The 25,694-nt window shown below is 47.3% G+C and overlaps 1 protein-coding gene across 1 annotated transcript; it reads right to left on the reverse strand.

Annotated features, from left to right (window-relative positions):
* Positions 1-1,574: 1,574 nt before the first annotated feature.
* On the reverse strand, positions 1,575-13,085 carry LOC128721201 (uncharacterized). The gene is made up of 6 exons (XM_053814928.1): positions 9,177-13,085; positions 8,645-8,735; positions 5,867-6,088; positions 5,264-5,784; positions 4,496-4,662; positions 1,575-4,158 (listed from the first exon to the last, which is right to left on the reverse strand). The coding sequence occupies exons 1-6, from the start codon at positions 13,083-13,085 to the stop codon at positions 1,575-1,577; spliced, it is 7,494 nt and encodes a 2,497-aa protein (XP_053670903.1).
* Between the last annotated feature and the right edge of the window lie 12,609 nt (positions 13,086-25,694).

A 25,694-nucleotide genomic window follows, 5' to 3' on the forward strand; every position in this document is an offset into this window, starting at 1 on the left:
CGATAGATAACCGCCAAGCAAATGGTGAGTAAAAATTAGGTGAATAATTCATAATACACATGCACGATTTTCTTACGAAGCTAAAACGTTTGTTCAAATTCAATCCTTCCAATCGCAGCTATTGATCAACCATTTCTGGAAAAGAAACCGGAAAGCGTAGATAGAAAGCGTGATTATATACTCAAAACTAGTGTCTCACCCGCGGCACAAGATAGCGCCGCCAATCAGTTGGAAAAAAAACTGCCAGGATTTCACAACTTAATACTCTCGACATTCGGATGAATGAAGATTGTATTACTTGTACAATTAATCTCTGAATCGTTCATTCATTCTCGCTCTCTCTCTCCCTCGCTTTTTATCCCTGCAAAGCACTGTTCTATCTTAGCTATTATGTTCACTAAATAAATTAAATGTAACAAATGATTTCCCACGATATCGGTCAGTGCTTCCGGTACCTCAAACGAGCATATTCCAGTTTTCTCTCGTTCTATTCGACAACCATCTTTCACACCTTGCTGAGTTTTCCGGTGCGAGGTAGGAAGGATGAAACCAATTGCCTATATGCTTATTGGACACCTCGACTCCATGGTCCAAAGAATGAGCCAAAGAAATCGAAGAGCTTAAGCGAGGCGATGCTGCATGTCTAATGCAGCTAAAATATTTCACCTTCCTTTTGGTGCGCTCCACTAGCTCAGTTGTTCGTTCAATTCTGGAATGTCAAACGAGAGAGAAAGCGGCTCTCTTTCGCCTAAAAGGCAGACGTTCTTCCCGTCGATCGAAATTCGATATGTGCAATTATCGTATCTACCGTCAAAAGTCCATGTCTATTGCAGGACACCTGAAGGTGTGTAGAACTCGCACACACTCACACATGGGCTCATTGATTAGGAGAAAGTTGTCGAGTTTAGAGCGAGCGTACGTGAACTCGACGTGAAAGACAGAGAATGAGGAAGGTGTGGTGTTAATGACTAGAGGAGTGTGCGGAAACAGAAACCAAGTGGCCAGGTGGTACAGTTTTGCGAGCCTATCCACGTCAACACCTTTGCATGTTCTCTCCACACTGGCTGATAGGAAAGAACCGCAAACAATGGCTACTTTCCTATTGCAGTGTCCTGCGATTGTTCCACTTTCAGTACTCCCGGTTGCCCGTTACATTTTATACATTTGCTACATGTACTTCCCTACCCTCTCTTATGTACATGATGTTGGTTCTGCGATCAAGAGTTTCGCGATTGTGCCCTGGCACGGCAGTTAGGCAGTTTGCAAGGTAATGTAGTTGTTTTGTTTTGTTAGCTGTGGTTGCGCTTCTTTCGTACTTGGAAGAGAGGTCACTACTGTTTCTACCTGTTTCTGTGTACCTTACGTTACGTTAGGAGGCATCGTCGAATTCGTGTTTAATATTATCGAGAATCACTGCACCACAAGGGGGCGCAAGTGATTCGTTAGTTCATAAATTCCATCTGAATATGCTCACGTGGACGTAGCGTGGTCTACGCGTTCGTGATTAAACATTGTATGTGGGTTGCATTATGCTTTGCTGGTGTTTTCTCCGTCCGTTCTCTCTCCGTTCTTCTCTAGGCACTGCTTTGGTCCTCATTCGAGGAAACGCGCGACATTGATCTTTGTTTCTGTTGTGGTATCACAGTTAATGATTTTGGTATTTTGGAGAGCAACTGCGCAGGGTTTTCCATCAGCGAGGTGGCACCGTTGGCCGCCGTCGTGGCTGCCACGAACTCTTGCAGCTGCGCCTGGGTCACCAGATTGCCACCCTTGAGCAGCTGATCGAACGGATTCATGGCCATCATGTTGCAATTTGCCGCACTCATGTACGATACGGGTTGCGAAAGCAGGAGCGACGATGTGCCAGAGGATTTACTGCTGGATGAGGCCTGTGTCGTCATACCGCTAGCGCCAGTGGACAAGGAGCTGGTCAAGGATACCCCCACCGATGACGAAGGTAGTGAGATTGTGTTTGCAGTAACCATCATCGGTAACACGGTCGTACTGTTTGGGAGCGACAAGGATTTCATCGCTGCCGTACCGAGTGTCGACGTCTTGGCAAGACTGTTGTTGTTGACCGTTGTCGTCATGGTTACCGTCAGACTACTGCTGTTGTTTTTCTGCGAGTTTGTGGTGCCAGAGGAGGCCGCCTTGTTGGTGTTGGCGCCACTACCGCCGAGAATTGGAATGAGTGAGTTTTGCTCCAGTAGCTGATTCGGCAGCTGCACCATCTTTCCACTACCGGTGGGAGGCGTTGTCAGCGAATTGGCGGTGACGGTGCTGCTGGTGAGGCTGTTTTCCACCGACGATGTGACCAAACGCAGAGCTGGGGGCGGTGGTGCCACGGTGATTGCTGGAGATGCAGAGCCCTGTTTTGGTTGCGGGAGTTGCGGCTGGCGCCTGGTGGCCGTCTGCATCATGTTGTGCTGCTGTAGGAGCAGTTTCTCACGTCGCAGGATGCACATACGGTTGTAGTCTTCGATCGAGATGTGATATGCTTTGCCACCTGACATGACCTGCACCAGCATCGGCAATAGTCGACCATCGGCAGTTTGGTAGAGTGGACCAACTTTTAGGCTTTCCGTAACGCCGGGCGCTATCGGGAGCAACGTTGGTCGCCAATTGCGTGGTGACGATTCACGACGTTCCGCTTCCGTCAACTGTTCCGGCATTTGAATGATTTCGCGCGCAGTGTTAGGAACACTGGGCGTCGCTGTTGTGGTTCCACTGGTTGTTCCAGCTGGCACTTTCTTCTGCGATACGGGGGTATTTTGTAGCAGCGACTGCTGTGATGGATTCAACAGTGATTGTTGTTTCTGGACACCAGCCGATGGTGGAGGTCCCGCCGTGGTCAAAGTAGCCGTCGGAATGGTGGTAATAGTTACGCTCGGTTTTCGATTGATGCTGATCAGCTCCGGTGGGGTGGATGACGGTGTTTTAGCATCGTCCAGTTTAACCACCTTCGATCGATTTTCAACCCCGGAACCACCACTGGTGGCGGCGGGTGGTGATGTAGCCGGGGTTGCTCCGTGAGAATTGCCACCACTGCCCGACAGCTTCGCTTCAATCGATAGTTTTCGTTTAAGGCTGTGTTTCGGCGTATGCTCACTGCCACTGTTCGTCAGGTGCATATTGTTGGATTTAAGCAAGCTAACGGGAGCCGGTGGTGATATCGGTGTGGTCTCAGAGCTATTACCGACGGCAGAGGAACCACTTGAGAGAGCCATCGACGCCGCCCTCGGACGGGCTTTCGTTGCCGGAACGATGGTGATAGTGGCGCTGCTGAATTGCTGGAAAATGTTACTCGCCTTTTCTCGCGAAGCCGCCGCCGCTGACGAAGAATTGGTCGATGTTAGCGAGGCTAGTGCCGGTGGTGAGCTAGGCGTCTGGATGTTGTCGAAAGATCGCAACCGATTCTGAACTGCCTCTGAGTAGGTTGTGGCGTTGTTCTTCGCTTGCGGCGACAGCACCAAGTCCCCATTGCGGAAGTACTTTTCAAGAAGAATGAGGTGGCGCAAAAAGCTCGACTGATTTCCGTAAGGTTTCTGCAGTTCCTCCCAGAGTGAGCGCGTACTATCGTCGTACTGGATGGTGGAAGTGACCTTCGTCCAGCCCTCGGGAGTGCGCGCCGATGATGAGCTGAACGGGATGTTCACGTGTACGCCGAGCTCTTCTTCGCCCGGGAACAGCTCACGCATCGAAATATTCGGGTTCGATTTGAGTACCTTTGTCATATCGATGTTGTCGTCACGCTGTTGATGCGACTGATTTACAGCGGACTTTGACGTCGGTATGATGGTGATTTCGCCGAGATCACCCATCCGTGCACCGCCGTTGTTCTCGACAATCGTCACCTCAGGCGATTTCCTGTTGCTCACACGACGCCGCAAGGAAACGGAACTGTCACCGATGGGAAACAGATTGCCCAGATATTGCGTTTCGTCTTGCTGCTGGGATTCGGAACTCTCGTCACCTTCCTCCTCCTCAGCTTCGGCCGCTTCCTCGTCTCCATCCGAAATGACTATGTCCACGGGCACCGGATGGTGCTGCTGCAACAGTTGATGTCGGGGAGTAATGACGACTGTCGTTTCAACATTTTGTACTCGCGCATTCTGTTCTTCCTGGTCTTCCGCTGCTCGCTGACGTAAATTGTACAATCTGCAAAGAAAATTTCCCCGTAACCAGAAACAAATGACCCGCATGATGAGTTACAACATTGTCCACGAAACTTCACCAAAAACTCATCTCAATGGAGCCGCCCAGTCATTCGTTCATCGTTCTCCTAAAACCGAATTCAGGGCTACTAGGATGCGTTCCGTTGTTTGAGAACTGTGTAGAACAATAACATCCCTCACCCCGTTTCCGTAACGTGCTAGGAGAACTTGTCCGGAAGTGTCAAATCTTCGTACACTTTCTTCGGACGGAAGCCGACAAACTAATGACCGGTAGGCGTGCTTAACCCTCGACACACACGTACATACAAATTTACACTTACCTTCGATTGTAGTCCTTAACAAATTGGGCCTTTTTTGATTTCTCAGTCGGTGGCGATAACAATAAATTAGCATAATATTTACATAATTTACACACGACCAACTCCGAGCTGCCCAGACTCATGGAAATCCCCTGCTGTTGAATCAGGCGCTCTAGTGTGGGAATATTCTGTCGGAGAAAAACAAGTACAAAATTAGAGACAAGCTACAGAATGAACAATTCAATTCAAGAGAAGATCCGCCCGTAGCCAAGGTACGGCAGGGAAACCCTTTTCGAACGCACATTCTCCCAACCAACCATAGGGACCGTTTCGCGTCTGGCATAGACGAACCGCCCAACCACAAATTGACAGCCCCGTTGGGGTGGGACACGCAGTCTAATGGGGGCGGTGGTGGTCGCCTTTTCTTAGCCACAAATCCTTCGCTGCAGGAAAAGCTGACAACTTCACCACGGGAACCAACCTCGTGCCGTACCGGTTATTTGTACGCGCATCGTCGATCCACGAAGAGACAGTACCATTTGCTCACGTCGCCGACGGGTACAAGGACACAGCACGAGCCGCTATAAGGTTTGGCCTGGTCTTGGCAACAGAACCTCTGACAAAGCATGCGTTGGATGATGGTAAGAGGGAGAAGTTTGCCGAAATTTATAGTCATTTATTTCCGGCGCCCACGGAAACTTTCTCACCTAACCACACGGGGAGAACGGGCGGGTTCATGGACGAAGGGAGAGCGCACAAAATACTTTCGCTCACGGACGGTATACTTACGTTGTACATATAGTAGACGAGGTTCTTCTGTAACGGTTTCGTACAGATGGCGCAAATCATCAGGTGGCTAATCTGCTCGTAGTGTTTGTTACATATGGAGATGAATTCCGCGGTCGTCTTAGCCGCCTGCTCGAGATTGATGTCCAAGTGCTTGCCAATTTTGCGCTTCATTTTCAGCACCCATTTGCGGCGGAGCGATTGTAGCGCGTGTGCGGTACATTGCCGCACGGCGCAGATTTCGCGAGCCCTGCCACCGGCGTTCGGTGCGTCGTCCATTGTCGCCGGTTGCTCCGTGGCAATACTCGTCGATCCGTCCTTATTAGTGGTCATCTTAATTACTAACGGCGACACTGTCGACTGAGTTGTTGTGCTCGTGGTGGCAACAGACGCACCGGCGGATGAACCAGACTGAGAAACGCTTGCCGATTTCTTTTTCTGAGGTGGACAATTTGCTTTACGATCGACATGACGGTAGCAAGCGTCGCAAAGGCAACTGTCGAGCGTAATCTTCGGTAAAACCGCTGGATTGATAAAGAAGGTATAAGAAAAGGAGAGAACGATTAGAAACTATCGAGAATGTCTTATTGTCCGATAGTAACGTACTATTGAGAATTCTTTGCTGTCGCTCATTCGATTTCATAGCGGCCACGTGGCAAGGCGTATCGTATAAACCAAATCTTCCACCACAGTAGGAACACTGGTCCTGACAGAGTCGCCCCGGGTGTACGTTAAATGAGGATGCTTTCTCGGGGATGACTAACGATTTCTGTGAAACCTCCTTGGTGGATACACTTTCGCTGTCCGGTTCTGCTACACCTATTCCGTCTAAGAAAGAAAAGAGATAAAATGTTTAAGATAAGCGGCTCATCAAATGATGATAATAATTTTCCAATTTCAAGGTATCATCAGCGTGACGATATAATTGACAAATGTTTTTCACACTTTTCTTAGTCCACATCAATTTGAATCCTTGGTACTACGCTAAGCGGATAGATGAAAGGCAAGAGAGAGAGAGAAAAACAACCAATTACACTCATTGGAATGCAACTCTCTTCATCTGAAATTGGCTCCAGATTTCATTTAGAATCTTTTTGTTAATATTTATTTGGGAAAGGTAGCCATTTTTAAACAAGGATGCAGACTAGTCCCGCTACCGAACTGCGCAGGTGGTATGTAATAAAAGAGGGAATCTCTAATGTTTCATTCATTTCATCGGTTTATAAACATAGGGGGGAGGAGAAAGGGGTAGGCAACGAGCGCAAGAAAATGAACAAAAGGTTTACTTTTTATATTCTATAAATTGAATATTTTCAGAAAAATATGCTGTGATGGAAAAACGAATCTGCTGCTCTTCTTTAAATGCTTGTTTTGCCATTTTTGTACGTCTTGCGGGTAGAGTAAATGATTCACAAATCCGATCAAAATTGATACAACAATGTTGACATCGCATTCTGTTCATTGTCTCAACGCTTTCTTCCGAATGTAGTCTATTTTCAAACGAAGGCTTCATCATTTTTTGCGCAATAAATCCTTAGTCCTACCACCGAAGGGAAGAATTTGCAAAGACAAATTTCTCATTGCTCACTACTTTACGGAGTGCAGGACTAAGATTATTGTTAGAGGACGAAGCATCTTTCAGTGCGTCCTATCGCTTCCATCTTTTCGTTGGATTTGTTGCGTCCTCTCGTCACGTCTCGTCAGTGTTTATCATATTCAACCAAGCTAGCTTCTCGATAGAGCGACCAAATGTCTGGCTGGTGCTTGAAAAAGGGAATAAAAAACGAACTCTCCATTGCCCGTATCATGCGCTAGCACAAGAGATTCTGCGACGGCATTTTCCATCCTCTGTTTGTTTACTCTCCTTCGGAAGGATCATTGGAAGGATGCCGTTTCTCGAACGCTAAGCGATGATTTAATTACATTACGACATTCTTTTGGCGAGTCGTCGTTTTACGACAACAATTTTAATTATTATCGCTGCCCGCCCGTCTCAAGAAAGGCGTCGAGGGGATTTCTTAAGGTGTCAGACCATTCGAAAACATGAAAGACAGACAATTGTCTTTGACGAAATTTTAAATCGCATCATCCCATGTTGGATTCGAATTTAATTGACATACTTGAGATTGTTCAATAAAATCTTACCGCACAGTGATTACAAGTGTATTAATTCCCATGAAAAAGCTTTTGATTGCTGGGAATATTTTGTAGTTAACGTGCAAATGTAATTTATTCTTCACAAAGCCTTTGTTATGAAATATTTAAATATCATAGATACTTGATTAAATATCATAGATACTTGATTTAACAATTTTATTCATTTGTCAAGAAATGCATCAATACAATGATGAAAATAAATTGATTTTAGAATCCATTCAAAAAGAGTTTCAGAAACGAATAATAAATAAATAAAACATATTTCATGTATGTTAGGCAGTAAGCTGAAAACATGAAACACCATGCGCCTCCATGTGGCAATGAAAATCATATAATTTTTGTTGTTGCTGCACAGAAAAAGAATGCAACAATTTTATATGATGCGATTTAAGTACTTAAACGCATTTATTCTTCATATTATTTCCTAACATAAGCGGCTGCATAAATATAAAAGCACCTCAGCTACACGTAGTTTCAGTATAGTGAGCTAATCGGAAGGAAAGAAAGTGGTGAGATGAACGTATAATTATTATTCATTCATTCATAACCAGCATTAGGCTTGGATCATAAAGGATTAGAAAAACAGGATAGTGTGTGCTTACCAACCACCACCATTGTTTATGCTTAAGACCTAAGCTGCTCAATGACGTCCGGTTTCGTGGTAATTTTGCCCGGTGCCGGAAGAAACAGTCCACTTTCAAAATAGAAGCACCCCACTTCTACCCATTATCATTTGGATAAAGGAAAGAAGACTGAGCAGCAACGTGGGCACAAGTACACCGAAATGGAAAACTTGTTGATACGGAATCAAGTCACATCATATGACAAATCCTATCCAAACACAGACGACCATCCTTTGCAGAGGATGATATCGGAAAAATACGATGTGAATCCCCACGGTCAGCACAATTTGAAGACTAGACCAACGAGTACGATTCACGATTGGATAGTTACTTTAAGACGAAGGAAAATATGTTGAGCAAAATACTGATACAGTTTGTCTTATTACTTTCTTTTGTAGAAAAACACAACATCGTTACAATTCATGCTACATTCAACGTCTCATAACCATAACCCTTGGCAATCAATTTTGGTTGAAAACTACGCAACCTCCAGCCCTAAAAACGATGTAACCAATGGACTGAAACATTAATTTTCGTGTCAGTACAACGGTTACGCCGCGGCCATTTAATGTCGATGTTATCACGCCCAGCTCCCTGTACCTACCGGTAGTGTGTGATCGACTATGCGCCTTCCGGCCCACCGAAGCTCCCGAATCCCGGTGCGAGTCAGATGAATTGGACGAGTGGTGGTCCAGCTGGAGAATGAAACAAAACAAGAAAGAAAATCAATTCGATGTAACAATCGCCGGATGCAACAGGTGTTACAGCCAATCGAAGCAAGAAAGCAAGCAAGCGCGATGAGGGGATTAGAAAGCATGCCAAAGGTGCGCGGGTCTTGGGTGTTATTGATTTTTCGATGGCAGGGATTTGCTGCCTATTGCACACAGAAAAAAAAGGACAGAAAGGAAGTGGCTCGACCGTTTCTACTCCGTCCCTTCTCTTAGGTACGTGACATTGCTTGATCGTTTAATAGACACGCGTTGGAAGTAAGAAAACTGCCACCATTAGCCTAATCCTGACCATTTCGTCTCGCAACGATGAATCCTTCTTGCTTCGGGTGGATGTGTGTGGGGTGCTGCGATACTACTGTTTTTTTTTTGTCTGTTTTCTTTTTTATTTTTTGGTTACATGCTCACCTCGTTACTGTGCACGGTGTAGAACGCGGTGTCTCCGTTGTTGCCCGAATCGGTCGCATAACCGCATCCATTGCTAGACGACGTGCCTGACCCGTTGGAGGAATCGCGACCCGTCGTCCCACCACCGGTTGACGTGCTCTTGCCCTTGCCCTTCTGGAAGGTCATCTTCAGTGGCATGCGCTGCTGCTTGCGCTTTTCTCCACGTGAATTGTTGCCGCCCTTCAACACGGTTTTCATCGAAACCGTGTATTCGTCCCTTGAGCTGCGGCTTGATTTATTGCTACCAGTGCTACGGCCACCACTGCCGCCGGATTGACTGTTGCTGGATGCCGCGGCAAGCCAACCGTCCCCTCCATTGGCCGCTCCACCGACTGATCCTTCGGGGAAAGAATCGCACGCATTCACCGACGAGGCGGCCGGTTTCTGTTCCGCACGCCGTTGCTTTTCTTCGCACGCCGCCCGAATGGTGAGCAGACCTAGATGCTTGAGGTGCGATTCTTTGCGTTTCGCAGCGTCATCCGATTCGTCGAACTGTACGGCCGATCCGACCGGTTTCGCGTCTTCGACCGCACTCAAATGCATCGAAGCCGAAGGAGGCGATGTGCTTCCGGTCGTCGTAGGCGAACCATTGTTGCTTTCGATTTTGATTATGCTCAGCGACGCCACCGGCGACTTGTTGCTGTCCCTTCGGTCCGTTGCGGTGACGGCTGCCGCAGCACTTTCGCTTTTAGAGATGATCCGCAGTGGTGACTCGGCGGATTCGGCTAACGTTGGAGCCGCGGGCGCATTTCCTCCACCGGCTTCCTTGGCGGGTTTCTCCTCCTTGGATAGCAACACGACGGCCGGAAGTTGCAGGCCGTCCGGCTTGATGGGCAGGATCTCCAGTTCGGCCTTCGGCACTTTCGGAACCACCAATGCGCGAGAAGCTGCTGTGGCACCGTTTTCGTCCTTCTCATCCGACGCACCACTACCACTGTCTTTCTTTGTGATGGCGATCGTGATAGCAGGCAAATTTAATCCCCCGAGTGAAATGACATTTGCCTTGGGAGCGGCGGGGTTGGATTCAGTCTTGGGATCTTTTTCGGCAACACTTTGCTTTTCCCCAGCAACCGCAACTCGCTGATCGGTCTGGGAGGCAGGACTGCTTCCGCCGCTTCTACTGCCAGATACATCCTCTATGAGGCCGTTTTCCAACAACTTTCCTCCTTCTCTATGCTGCTGCAGCAGTTCCTCTTTCAGTCTCATCTCGGCCTCTTGCCGCTCGGCACGTAGCTTTTCTTCCCGTACCTTTTCCTCAACCCGCAGCTTCTCCTGGCGCAGTTTCTCTTCGCGTGTCTTTTCGTCTTCTTTACTTTTCTCTTTGACGACTCGCGTTTTTGACTTCGTTTCCTTTCCGCTTCCGGGAGTTCCTGCGGAGGTTGAACCAGTCGATGCTGACGATTTTGGCGTTTTTGATGTAACCGTCCCTCCAGCAGCGTTGCTCGATTTTGGCTGCCCACGCGAAACGTGTTGATTGCTGGTTGATTGGGTGTTGCTATTAGTTCCAATGGTTTCGCCATTCGTTTTGCCGGAAACTCCGCCATCGGCGACGATCGGAGAATTAACGGTCAATCTATTTTCGACATTACATTCACTTTGCGTTTTGGACGAGGCAATGACAATTTCGGTTTGGGGAACATCCACAGAACCGTTGGCATCATCGTCAGCATTTAAAGAACAGTCTTTTTGCTCCATAGGTTTTTCCCCCTGGAAGGATTCTTCCACCTTTACGGAGATCGATTTTTCATCGATCATCATTGCATCATCCTCCAATAACTCGAAACCTTTTTTTAGGGAACCTATTTTCGATACGACTGTGGTGTCCATTTCATCGCCCTGTGCTAAATTTCCTGACAACATCACACTTTGCTCGTTTGGGTCATCGCAATAATCGTCTTCACTTCGACCTGGTTTCGTGACAACTTCTGCCGCTTCCTGCTGGATTTCTACAATGTCCATTATCGTGGGATCATCATCATCTGCGACCTGGATTTGTCCCTGAACTGCCTGCTTCTCATTCTCTCCCTCGACTGTATCTACAATTGAACTGACGATCGCGGTCGGCACTTCCTTTTCCTTCGCTTTGCTAGTGGACATTGCTTCCTCGCCAATCGTGACGGGAACGTCTTCCAGCACACCACCACCACAGTCTCCTTTAGCGCTCCTAGCGTCATTTTCTGCGTTAGCACCATCACTTTCGTCACTAACCTTGTCGCACCGGAAGCGTTCCTGCACGATCTCCCCCAGCTTCGGATCCTTTTCGATACCCAGATTGTTCTCCATGAAGGCCGGCTCGCTGTAGCACTCCTTCACGCTCTGCTCCGATACACCCTCGCTAATCAGCTCGCCTGGGCTTAGCGAAGGATCTTTCCCCACGGCCAGCTCTTCCTCTCCAACACTAACACCGACACTGCCGCTACCGTTCTCGACGCTGCTAGCCGTTCCATCACTGTGCAGTGGCTCCGCTTCGATCGGAACATCCAGCTCCGCCGTGTCGATAGTCAAGGGTGCTGCCACAGCTGAAGTTGCCGCGTTCTCCCCATCACCATCGAACAACGACGAATCCATCGAGTCGACTAGTTCTGCGGGCTCCATCTTAACGTCGACCATGCCGGACCTTCCGCGCGGAGGCAAAAAATCCTCCTTATCCCGGGCAGTGCTCTTCCGCTGGCGCATGCTGCGTCGCAACGCCCCTCCGGATCCTTGGCCCTTATCGTCCTTCGAGCCTGCGACAACGGGAGATGCGGCACCGCCCGTTGATTTGCGGTCATTGAATGCTTCGGCCATTTTGTCCAGCATTTTGTTGCGCGAGTCATAGTCGAGTAGGTCCCGCTTGGCGTCGAGCCCTGCCTGATCTCCGTCGTCCATAACGTCAAAGCATTTGGTAATCGACACGGAAAGTCGCCGTTCCAGCTTCACCGTTGCAACCAGACTGTCGGAGGATTTGCTGAGATCCTGCTTCAAGGCAGCCAGCGCAAGCCCAGCGGTGGACTTGCGTTTCGCGACAGGACTATCCGAATTGCGAGGCTTTCCATTGCGCAAACTTGGTGTAGTTGGTGCGTCCTCCTCTTTCTCTTTGGCTGCGGTCGACGGAGAAACGACATCCTTTTTCAAAGGCGCAATAGCAACGAAAGGAACGTCCTCCGAGATCGCAGCAGATTTAGCGGCCAAAACCAATTGCCGCCTGCCGACAGCCTTCCTGCCCAGCATTGGCTTGCCGATGATTTTTTTCCCTTTACGCTTGAGCAAAGTTGTATGCTTGAGGGCTCCCACACGATTTTTCGGCGGACGACCGATTCTTCTCTTAGTTTCGGAAGTGTTCGCCGTCTTTGGCCCTGCTTTGCGACCTGCACCGCTAGCTGCAGACTTCGTCAGATCAGCGTCATCTCTGTCCTTTGCAGTCCCCATTGTGACTTGAGCCTCTGCAAGGGACGCGTCTTCCTTGGCGGCAACTACTCCACCACCACGCGTTGTGCGGGATGGAGTTGTTGGAAGTGTCTCCGAACTGAAGGCGATCGTGTCCTCTGCGATCGCATCTTCTCCGGAGCTTTGCTGCAGCAGCTGTTGTTTCGATTTCAACCGACTCAGTGACCCACGTGTTGTCGAGGAGGATGTACTGCTACTTCCACTGCCACCGACGTTACTCACACTTCCGGTGCCACTAGCACCGGTGCTTGGTACATTCGCTGATGCAGCGGCAGCTTTTCTGGTCGACGTTGGAGTCGTTGGTGTCGAGTCACTGCCAACACCCGTGCTGGGAGTGGTGGCTGTGACACTGATGTTGCCGTTGCTGCCACTGTTCGCGCTACCAAGCGAAGGCGTTGGTGAATCTGCCGTCACCGATCGGGCCTTCTTTTCTCGGGTTGCCATAGCGCTATCCTGCGGCCAGCCCGACTCGATGCACCGACAACCGGTGCTCTGAGCGGGGTGAGATCACTGCCCGCAGGCGGGTTTACGAGTGATGATCAACTTATAGGCGTTGCTTGCTAGATCTGTAACGACAAACGTAGATGGGAAATTATTGAATAGATCATGACGTCCAAACACAATATGTAGCACATAAATAGTACAACATGACGGGGGAAAACCACAATCTAACACACCGTCAGTTTATATTTCATTCGAACGCGATTTCAAAAACATCCCCCGGGCAGCCAACGGAAAAATGATGGGAAGCGAAAAGGTGAAAACTTTTTTCCCTCGTCCGCTCTCGTTTGTTTTTCGTGGTACTGCTGCCACGTTAAGAATGAATTCATAGTGTCAACTGGTGGCTTGGAGCAGAAAAAAAGCGGCAACATAATCACCGAACTGTACTGTTTTCATGTGCTTTCTTTGCGCGTCGTTATTCGCACCAAAACAAAGATGGTCGATTGGGTGCCTCGTTCGAAGACGCGGCGATGGTGGTGTTTTAATGGAAAAGTTGGCACTCGTTGCATTTTCCCCTCGAGCAACTGCAAATGTACACATACACACGCGCAGTACGCGTTAGCCCGCAAGCAACAGTACGTGAAATTATGCTCTTTCTAAGATGCTACTAAGTGCATATATTTCTGCATGAGCTTTCTCGGCTGCGATTATGTTGGTTATTAATGTTCATCGATCAACTTTCAGGCAAGGTTCTAAATTATAGCGTTGTTTGATTTTAAAATTAAAGTAAATGTACTAAATATGCTAGTACAAATCCATGCACCCTAATAAATATCACAATAAAGCAACATAGCAGAACCGTAAACATTAACGAAACCTTCTGAAAAACATCGAATCGAAACGAAAATTCGAAACCGTTTAGCTGTACCAACCAAAATAAATCACAAACCACATAACCCTCAACCGCGCAGGCTCTTTCCCGAAACAACAAACCTGCTTTATTCACTCCCTGCCCTTTCCTAACCCTTGAAGAATACGCAGCAGCATAATGAAGGTGACAAAACTATGATTTGCGGATAAGCTTCATCCACACTCCGCCACACATTTATACGTACGGGCACAACACACCTCATATAACAGAAGCAGAAAAAAACGTACCACACACACACACATCAGCGCACGCAAAACACTGCGCTAAAAAAAAGAGCTACAACATAAAATATGTGGCCCAAACCATCTGCGGCCCAAACCTGCCGGAAAGAGTGCATGTAGAGAAAAATGGTGGACCGACAACGAGAGCTTCCAATCGATGGAACAAGGGCACGAGATGCAAAACTGTGTCCCACCAAATTGAAGGCCAACCGAGCAAGCTTGCGCTCCGAACTCACCAGACGTCAAAAACCACTCGCAGGATAACGTAATCGTCGTAGGCCGCCTATGAAGATGATGATGAGGTGCGCACCCGCGTTTATAGCCACGACGCGACGGGCTCAAAGGGCCCGCCGATGCGACAGCGGTAGTGAAAAAGCACCGCAAATAAATACACGCTTCGAATGGAGGCAACAACCACCATGGCGGCGGGTGCGCGAAAATGAGGCACCGCAGGGACGAAAACGGACAGCCGCAGGTTCGTGTGCAATGCCGCGATCAGGAATGTCGTCGTCGCACTCACCGTGACGGTTGTGTTTGAGACGCTGTCACCACCGTTGCTTCTTCCCACTTCCCACAACACGGAGTCCGGGTCCGTGGTGCGGAGATAAAAACATAAAACGCGAACGCGCGCGGACCAGCTCTTGAGCTGGGCGTTTTGGGATGATGGACTGGCGAGAACTGAACCTGCCCTTCTATCCCCGGGTACACCCATCGTCGTCGATTGCTACTCTGCTCCGTTGCTTGACGACCAACCGCGCATTGCACTCACACTCGCGCAAATCCCCCGTTCGGAGAGAGACTGTACGTCATTTTTCTCTCGCGGCCTGCACAGCAGCGGCAAATGGCGCTCTTTGCAGCGCACATCACTTATGTGGCGTGCGTGGTTTTCATTCGCTCTCGCTCTCTTTCTCTCTCCTAAGTGAGCTACACGGCTAACTCGACATCTCACGCATACAAAGCCTGGATGCGTACTATAGCTTTTTCAGCTTGAAAAATTAGCGTTTATTTAACCTTTTTCATTGCTCGATCGAAAAAACAAAAGCACACATGCTAACGGGAAATATTGTAGATCCTTTCTTGGGACTCACTCAATTAATTTCACGTCATTCCAGGGTAGACTCGACCTCTCTTTGTTCGGGTCTTCTACTTTTGCTAACACTTGTTTTGCTGCACGTACGATCTTTCTTGCACCTCGCTCTCTTTTCCTTCGTCTGCTCTCACACTCAAGAACAAATCCCCGGCTCTCTCGCTCTCGCTCTCTCTCTCTCTCACCAACAGCAAACCACACTTCGAGCTCCTCCGATTATATGGCGCTTTTCCAAGCTAATTTTTCGTTCCGTGCCAACGTTTCGCCGAATTTTCCTCTTTCGCGATGCTCCGCGCACAACTACCAGCGCAGCGCGCGAGCACTGAAATCTACACACACGCCATCAACTGCGCTTATCAACATATTATTCTTTCTCGCATGCTTCGCCTGCGTAGCTTACGCACACAGGCGACTGCGCATGCTTTTTATGTTCAAAACTCGCTCAGCCACAGCTCACTGGAATGGCGTCTCGCGCATATGCTGCCGCCTGGTGCTTTCAACCTCCGAAACAACCAAAGCATACAACATATTTGTGCATGCCTAAATGGAGCTATTATTATGCGTCACGGACTACTAGAATACTTAACGTTCTTTGTTTCATGTCGTACTGTGCAGTTCGCAGAAGGGATGTTGAGAGAATTTAAGCCATATTTCATTTGCCATCTTCCTCCGTTCACCCGTAACTCCACATGTTTCGTTCGCTACGTCACCCGCTGCCATTTGTATTTAATCTCTCGCCCAACCTTAACTTGCCCCTGATTCCCTGCTTCCGATCGCACAACTACCTGCACGAGCGTGGCGTTGGCGAAAAAGCGCATTAAACGCAATCAATCAATTATAACCTCACTATTAGCAGGCGAATACAGAAAGCTTAGAAAATATAGAAATAGTTTTAAGGGAAAAATTGAAAGCAAATCCATTTGAGGTCTTTAAACGAAATTGTACACTCATCTAACATTCTAAGATTAGTATAGCCACAGGAAGGAGTTGGTAAAATACAGTTAGGTAAAACGTCACAACTAATTGGTGATGCATCAGCATGCAAACCAGACATGATATTAAAATTATATTCAACATTGAAAACATGTTCAACGCATTTATTAGTTATCTCAAGCTTCCGCTTTTAAACACGAGCTTTAATAATAAAAGTTTGTTACCAAAATTCCACTCATCTTTTCAGATTAAAAAAGCAGTCCAGGTTCCAAGGTTCAACCTAAGGACTCATTTTATGAATACCACGCTTAAGTTTCCTCCCGGTCTATTTCAGTTACGCCAGCGGATGTCGCAATTTCCTTTACAACCAGTAAACTCGATAAAATGAAACCATCGATAGCCGATAGCCTGCTCCTTCGCCACCAAAGAACAGCACTGAATAATATTATCTGATTCGACGATTCAAAAGCACCCACTCCATCAGGGGCTGCGAAGTTTAGAAGGATTAAGGAAATCCAAGCCAAGCACACGAGGGTATTTCGTCAAATCCGGAAGCCAAAGGGAAAAAGACAATGCTCTTCAACAGCATGTCCTCGATATGTTTGCTTAATGTAAAAAAGGCAAACCATTCCATCGGAAATGCCAGTTTCCGGAGCACGTGTACTCTGCCGGACCAAGAGGATACATTTCACGTTGCATTGGGGATCGTGTTTGTTAAAAGGAGCCCACACTCTTTTCTTCAATCAAACTTACCACACCAGCCAATATTTTGTAAACCCAAAACTCAAGTAACGCAAAGACTTCCTGTTCTTTTCACAGTTTCATCCGCAACCAGAAGTTTAATAACGACAGGAAAAAAGGCTATCAGGGATCGTCCGGAGGACGACTACAGGCGCCCAGATCGGTAAATATTGGTCTGTTTGCGTTGGGGTTTGTGGGCAGGAAGAAAACTTCAGCTCAAGACCATTGAAATGCAATGTTTTAGAATTAGCCTTTTTGCAAAAGCTGAAAATCTTCACTGACATGCTCCTGCTCCATCGTCGGCAAGCCGGGAAGCTTCGAAAAGTGCAATCGCCATGCCAGAATGAAACGGCAACGCTCCAACAGCCTCCGGGGATTTCAGGCTAGGAAAAACACAAACGCTTTACCAAGCTAGTTCACATTTATGCAGCAGTCAGGGAGACTGTGTGCTGCAAGGGTTTGCCAATTTGCTTGCCTTGTGTCCTAACCCATTCCAAGGAACAACAAAAAATGGTCAGCCGTCTCGTACGCGTTTCGCCATGGTCAGTGCGTACTGTAAACGTTCCGAGAATTATTTGCAGACGAGAGGGAAACTCAAGCCAAATATTGCAATAAAAGAACGAAAGGATTTTTTTCTAATGTTATGTTATTTGCTTCAACAGGGGTAGCACTTTTTTTGGCTTTGCTTTGTTCCCCGTGATCTATCGCTATGGTCTCAGTGCGAAATTGGAATTTCATTACTTTAAATTAACCAAACGTTTCAGTTAATGAGAGTCTGCCCGGGTGTTCTTTTATTTGCTCCTACGCAGCTGGGTAGAAATTTAAAATAAAACCCGTCCTCGCTATTACTAGCGTGTCCGTGGCGTTTTCGTTGCTGCCCGTGGTCGAATTCCGCTTGAAAAATGGCTTCTTTAGCAAAAAAAAGCCGCCCGCTTTGCCACCATTTGCTTTACTCTACCCGTTAAGGATACGTCCTGCATTGTGGGCGGATGGTCAACGTGCAAATGTTTGGTTGGCGTCTCTTTCCTAGTTTCTCCATCTTTCTCTCCCTTTTATCTCTATCTCGCCAACTCTGGCGTGTTTTATGCGTGTGTTAACATTTGCTTTATTTTTCCTATCAGATAATACTGGTTCTCATTTCCACCCATGGGCAGCCAACGGGTGCGTCATAAGAGCCTTTTTCTACTTATTTATGTTTAAAATCTCTTTTTTTATTTCCAGCAGTGTAACCAGAGCGATGAACCTTTTCAAAGAAGGGGAAGGGTAAAGTTTGCTTTGTTTCCTCAAAGCTTGACTTTGGGCAAAAAGTCCATATTTGCATTAGCGTAGTCTGTTGGCTTTGGGGTGTCGAATCTCATCGAGTGAAGGGTTTAACGCTTTAACCAACCCGCACTGTTTTTCTTTCTTTCTTTACTTCAAATAAAACATATTCGGCGACCGACAATGGCTTTATCTTGATCAATGCTCTACCGAATCAATTCAGATAAAGATCTGCAATAAAACTTTCAGGTACTTTCAATGTTTCCCACACGTCATCCACTTTAAAAACAGCCGTTTTTGCAAGCGATTAAGGTCATCCACAAAAAAAGGAACTTTTTTCCTAAAATGTCCTAAAAACGAGCTTCATGTTTTCTCCCTATGCTGAAATATTGTACCTTTTTCCGTAAAAAGCGCAATAGACAAAACGACAGCTACGATCGATTCCCCAAGCCCCGGAAGCAGTGCAAGCAAACACGCGCCACCATTTTGCGACAGAACAGATGTGACACCCGGCGGCATTTGTGGTGGCGTACACGGGAAGATAAATTGCACCATCACAAGCGGTTGTGATTGCACTTGCGCCGAACGGGGACAACCCTAGCTGGAATGGATTGGTCTCCAATCCATCGTCTCCGGAAATCGTAGCAGAAAGGGAGAATTGTGTGGTTGGGTTCGAGCTAGATTGTATTGTATTGGATTGTGGCAATTTGGAAGCAATTCCTCCGGGATCAAAATCTCATCTCGAGGAGACGAGCGATTGAAAGATACGCAATTGAATCTGCTTTATCAATGCTGGTGCAGCTTTTTTTGGCAACCATTCGTGAAACAGGCGATAAAATCCGCAAACGAATCCAGCAACGAAAAACAAACATCGTGATAATTGTTGTACCTGGATTAATTTTAAACTCATAATTAATTACTACTTTTTATCCAAGCCAACTCTAGAGCACAGGGGGCGTCGTGTTGAGTAGCGTGTTTCCAAACCAACCTGCTCCCGGCGTTTGTACTTCATTAAAACACCCAAACACATACGAACACACAAGCGCACTTGAGCGAACGAGGATGAGAAAAGTTTATTAAGTCTCCAAGGCAGCGTCGAGTGGGAGCCTTTCCCCCCAAATTGATGCTTCATCCAGTTCGTCCCTGCGATACATGAAGCTATTCGTACATAATCGCTCAAAATACCCGCCCTAGGACATGCACTTGCTGAATGTCCTTCCGCTTCCGCCCGGATGGCACAGAAGCCCGAAATGGTGGTCTGCCTGTTGTGACGGGCCTAGCAAAAAGGGGTGAAAAGTCGCTCATTCGGAACTCAACCCCTCACGCGTCGTGCATCGAAGATCCCAAACTCACACCCTTTGCCGTTTCCGAACCCCTGCTAGACATGCGCGTCGTCGTCTTCCATCACATCGCTTCGGTCGCCTCGCAACCTAACCTACGCTACGTTGAAAATCACTTCCGACACCGGAGGATGATGCAAGGACAACGAGCTAGCACTGTTGCAGACGCCAACACTGGCCCCGGGGGCGTTGGAGAGGGTCAAGGTCGCGGGGATGCACGGGATTCGGAAAATCGTGTATTGTTGCCGGCGGTTCCATCCCTTGTCGAATGTCGGTTGGTCGGGAAAACCGACCGATGGCCTTCACTTCCCTTCGTGGGCCCCCTTCCAATGCCCAGTTTTTCCATTTTCCCCCACTCGATTATGACAGAATCCAACCCTTTATCATCGCACGGTCACAAAACGTGCGGCGGCTCGGTGGAATGGCGGATTCTATGCTTCAGAGCGACTTTTTCCCGCCAGACCAACGGTGGGCAGTGAAAGAAACCGCCCCAAGGTCGATCGATTTCCCGGACGAACCACCCGCACAGGTCGGAGGAGCCGGAACCGGAACAGTGGACACGCGAGCCGCGTTTGCGGATCAGCCCTTTTTTATCAAATGAGGGGTGAAATGGCAAACAGAACCCATCGGGAAGCCAGGCATTGGCGCGTGGTCTGGACGTGGCAAGCGAAAGGCAGAATGCGTAAATACGGAGCGTTGATTTATGATTTCGCACGAGCTTTGCTGGATTGGGATTCGGTGTTTTCAATGGGATTTCAAGCGCCTGAGAGCCACAAGTTGCGAACTTTTCGATTTCACGTCACTAGTGAAGCTCGCGCTATTTTACTGCTGCAATATGGCTCTGCTAAATTTCGAACGCTTTCCTGGTCATAAAATTGTGAGAGTTTCATTTCGATCTACCACAAAAAGTGTACACCACATTCGATTAGCCATAAAAAGTAGGAACCTTTCCCCCATCTCGAAACGCATCCTTTCATTCCATTCAGCCATATTAAGGAGAAGTTGTAGATTGAACATATTTTTTAATTTACGACATCCCGCGCCGGCTTCCTCCGAGTGATATTTCTCTTTTCCTCAAAGCTTTACGAAAGTGTGTACATATATATTCATAGCCGGTGTTTTAGCCACACAGAAGAATGGAACCATCCGAGGACTACGACGCCATCCTATCAGATGGTACCCTTCAGAAGTTGTAATTTAAAACAAAAATAACCATCCAGGCTGCGCAGCACGGCAAGGGTGGCAATAAAAAAAGGGAAATCCCTCATCCCATTGATTCTTGTGCTCGTATTTCCTTTTTCCAATCCCACTCATAGCAAACCACCGTTCGGTGTTGGACCTTCGATGCAAATGTTCCATGCCGTGGAGGAGAGAAATTAGTTTTATGATTATTTTCAACCGCTTCAGAAAACTTTTCCCCCAGAGCGCTGCAGGTTGTTTCCGACTCATGGTGAAAGGACTTCGAGAGAAGCAACAAATTCATGGTAAAATTTTTAAACTCCCTCTCTATCGCCGCCAAGCCGCACTGGCCAAACCAAATCCTATTCTTCCGTCCGGTGTAAGGTCAGGAGCGTTTCGCACCGGCAATGATTTATGCGCGGAACATTACTTCAACGGACGGACAGGCGACCCGTTATGTTGCACCCTCTCTCGAAAGTGTCATCTCCTTTTGGATAGTTTCACAGTGCAAACCCTGCGGGCTGGGAGAACTTCACTCTGTTGCATTCGTCGGTGTGTCGGTCGTTGCGATCAAAATCCATTTGCCCGCTGGAAAAGGACTCGTACCATCCCACCGGACACAGTATCAAGCTTATTTCCCCCGCTTCAAAAAGGCTGCACGTGACAATGCCCAAAATTCTAACCATAGCAAATTCTAACTACCAAAAACCCCACACACCACCATCGCTCATAAATAAGGACGTCCTGGTTCGCCTGCCGACAAAACAAAGGGGAAAGCCCTCATTTGTGAGCAGTTGGTGGTTGGATTAGACGCATTTTTGTGTCCATATCATAGTGCTGCTCATAAAGAACCGGACAATGCACTCGAAACATGCTGGGGCAAGAACCGGTGTGAAGTAGTTCCTGGGAAAAGTTGGCATCGCCCGAATTCAATCAATAGAGCGCTAAACCATAACTGCTTTCCGGTGCCGGTGGAGCTCTTCACTCCGCCATTTAACGGGTACGAGAGTCTTTATCGGGTCATTACCATTAACGGCGGAACGCCTTTTGCCTTCTCCCTTCTCAAGCTGGCGAGGCGGTGTAAATGTAATGCGATTTTACTTAGCACTATATAGCTCCAACCCGAGCGCCGTTCCGACCTGCGTTGTGGTGCGTTGGCGCGCTCAGAAGTTGTCCTCGCCGGCGTCTGTCGTTGGCCAACGGGCTTTGTTAGGGTGGAGATGTGAATCCTTTCGCAGAGCTTTATCATGGAAATTTAACTACACCCACACACATGCCGACCCGGGGGCGCTCATTCGCTGACGGGTTCCCAAAAACCCAAAAGGGTTTGCGTGCCCTTTCAGGCGCTTTGGACGAGGTTCAAGACGATTGAGGACCGTGCGATTGGGACATTGTGCCAAGGGGTGCGAATGATGATGCTCGTACGAGCTGAACTGCTCACCACTTTTCCACCTTTAAAACCTTTTGCCCGACCTCGAGGAAACGGAAGTTTCTAGGCGGGAACGGCGATACCGGACGCGAACGGGAAACGATCGATCCCACGCACGGGTTCGGCCCATCTTCCGGTGGTTTGAGTCCTTTCCGTGAAGAAGGAGTCTTGGGATGAAACAACGCGCCCCGGGCGGTCGATGCTGTCGAGATAAAGTGTATTTTACGCCTTTTAATCAGACGCTCCATGGAACCGCCCGTTGCGGATGGTTCGTGATTATATGTGCGGTGCGGTTTACGATCGATCGTAAGAAGTTTCATTTTGATAGGGTCGTGAAGGAGGTTTTTTTTTGCGCAATAGCTGCTCTAACCCTGCTGATGACTACACGTAGGAGCAATTAGAATACCCAAATTTGCAGGTAGCAGTGGGTGATCATTGCCTGCTACCCCATAGTTGAGACTAAGCGATTTCGAAGGATAATCAATTTCATAATCAGCACTTCAAGCACACTAGCTTTTTAAAACCATCCCAAATGTGTTCGATGAATCTGATAGAACCTTTATTAACAGAAAATGGAGCTTTAAAAAAACGAGTGATTTCCAAATTAAATTATAGCAAATATTTGCAAACCACACCGAATCGCAAGAGCAGCCATTTTCCTCCTTTATTACAAGAAAAATATCTCAAGCATATCTTAAGCATACGCTTTTTTGTTTTCGATTAGCACGAACATAGCATAGAAAAAGCAGCAAAAAAAGAAAATTTATGGCGCTCTTTCCCCAGCGACGGAAAATCACCGGCAAAGTAAACCTTTCAACGACACCATTCGACACCCTGTCAAGGAGCTGGAAGCACCGGAAGACGATCGTGAGAAACGACCACAGACGGATACAGCAAAAAAGCTGCAAGTCGAATAAATTGAAATAGATTGTTAAATAAATAAAATCAACAACATCGTGATCGTGAATAACCGCTGTCAATAACGAGACGGCCTTGCTCCCCTTTGCTTTTTTCTTAAGGAACAAACGCTAAGGATAGCAGTCACGAGGTAGTGCTGTGCAGCCACCCACCGTGAAGAAAGCAAATTCTTCTCACGAAATTTACATCCCTTTTACACAAACGTGGGGGGCGCACTCCTCGAGGGCCCATTTTGCGTCGGTAGACCTAAGATGCCACCGCAGAAAAAATGATCAAGGAAGCGAAGCAGAGTGAAAGATAAGTCAAACGGTGGGATACTTTATCTGTTCCGTTCCGCTGACTTTTCCGGATACGGAAAGCCACTCCTCTGTTCAATCCCACGTCCTGTTTTGGGAAAAAAAATTCTTGGACGAAAACAATTGCTTTTCAGAACGATAAAAAAACGTACCAATGAACTCCCGAGAAGAAACGTCGGGACAATGCAAAGATACATCTCAAGACTTGTCGACCGACGAAATCGAGCGATTGTTTTTCGGCAAGCGGAAAAAGAGAAAATCCAAAGCCGGAAAACCAACAGACCACCCCCAATTGACGCTCCACCCGAATCCAACGTCGTTCCCTTGCTCAGGATATTATATGTGCGTATGTTTTCCCGCTTTTCACAGCAGCTAACGCGTAAATGTTTGAAATGCCATTAAATTGATTGATTTCCATCGTTTCCATTCGATCGCGGCCAGTTCATTGTTCCGCCGAAAGTTCTCGGAGAGCATGGCTTAGGTTTCCGTTTTGTCTGCTTTCTTTCGTCCTTTTTCGCGAGCGGTTTTCGCACCCAATCGAAGCCACCACCAGTCTCGATGCCCCTTGCAACAAGCCTACAGTTCGATTTAGGGGATTTTTAATGTGCGCCCCCACGCCGGGAAGCAGCTGTGGCTTGGGCTTGGGCAAATATTTGATAACATTTTTCAATTTGTTAATTCAACAGGTACCGACACGTCGAGCCGTCCCTCCTGGCCGGTCAGAAACGGAAGCAGGCCCATTAGCATCGCGCTGCGTGTCTAGAAGGAGACCGCCAGGATAAGATGCGATGTGGGATGAAACCGTGGGCACCCACGGAGAAGGAGGTTTGGGAAGTTTTTAATAAAGATGGAAAATAAACAGGTAATTCATGGTCGATTTAGGAAACGCGCACCGTCGTCCTTTTCTTCATTTTTTACTCTTGTTTCGGAGACAGTAAGCGCGTTCCATGCCTGCTGGGAGGAAAAAAGTTCTACCCACAAAAAGGGAGTCTGATGACCGGCAGAGTTCGCTCTAGAGGACGGTCTCTTCCAAGTTACGCGTTATGCGAATAGAAAACGGAAGCTCATTCCCGTGTACACACAACAGGAAACATATTGCGAAAGCATACCAAAATAAAGCAGTAACATAAATACGTATCAATGTCGAGCGACGTTTTTGTTTTGAATGTCAACATACAATCCAAAACTCCTGTAATGGAGTTTAAATTAAGCTGGGCAAGATGGTTAATCGAGTTTGAAAGTTTTCTTTTGCTTCAGTAATTAGAAAACTTTCAAAAACCTACTTTTTTCATGCTGACAATAAAAGTTTTCGAAGAATATAGCTTTGCATCCAACGCATATTGCTTTATTCAACTAATTGACTTTGAAGAATGTACGTCACTTTGAAAAATTATGTCGATTGGCTTCAACATAGGTTTAACGAGATGAATGAAATTCCAACACAGGCTAGTAATATCTAGCACGTGAAAAGGCTGACATTGAAAAGCAAATATTAAAGACACGCCACCGTCTGAATCGCAGATGCTCTATTCACTGAAAAACACACCGCCAAAGAAGGGTGAAAATGAGCGCAAACCCCAGAAATAGCGCCGAGATATATCTTCAGCAGTAGATTCTGGTATATATGGGAAGAAGATTAAGGAGCCACCCACGTTTAAAAGAGTAAACAAAACTTCTCCACTGCAAGGAAATGTCCACGTTCAGCTTGGGACCGTTTGTTCGTTCGCTCGTTCGTTTCAACACTAACAGCAGAGCGATGGAGAGATGAAAGCATCCTTTAGAGCTCTCTCAACTTGAAACGTGCCTTCGGCGTTACGCTAAAGCTAAGCTACGCAAACATCCTCCACCAGACGGCCTCCAAAGTGTCCTGCGAAGGACGAACGGAATATCTCCTTATCGTTCGGCCATGCTATGCGGCAGGCGAATCGGGTCTGTAGCGAAACGTTTTCATTCTTCACATTTTTCTTCCATTTTTCAAAGGACGATTCACCTGTTTTCTGTTTTTCCCTTTCGGGTGATCCACTGTTTAAGGAATCAAGCACAAATCGACTAACAAACCAGGAACGGTGGGACGATTACAGTCGAAAAAGTAATCCTCTTCAACGCATACGCTTTCACCTTCGTTAAACGACGTCTCTTATGATTTTCGGAAGAGTTCGATTGATTCTTATTGTTCAGAAAATGTAATAATTGAGTGGTACTATTTCTACAAATTACACATTATTTTATATAGAATTACAATTAATTTAACTAAAATTCTGTATTTGCTGGAAAAAA

This window comes from Anopheles nili, chromosome 2 (genome assembly GCF_943737925.1).
Source record: "Anopheles nili chromosome 2, idAnoNiliSN_F5_01, whole genome shotgun sequence".
NCBI classification, from domain to species: Eukaryota; Metazoa; Arthropoda; class Insecta; order Diptera; family Culicidae; genus Anopheles; species Anopheles nili.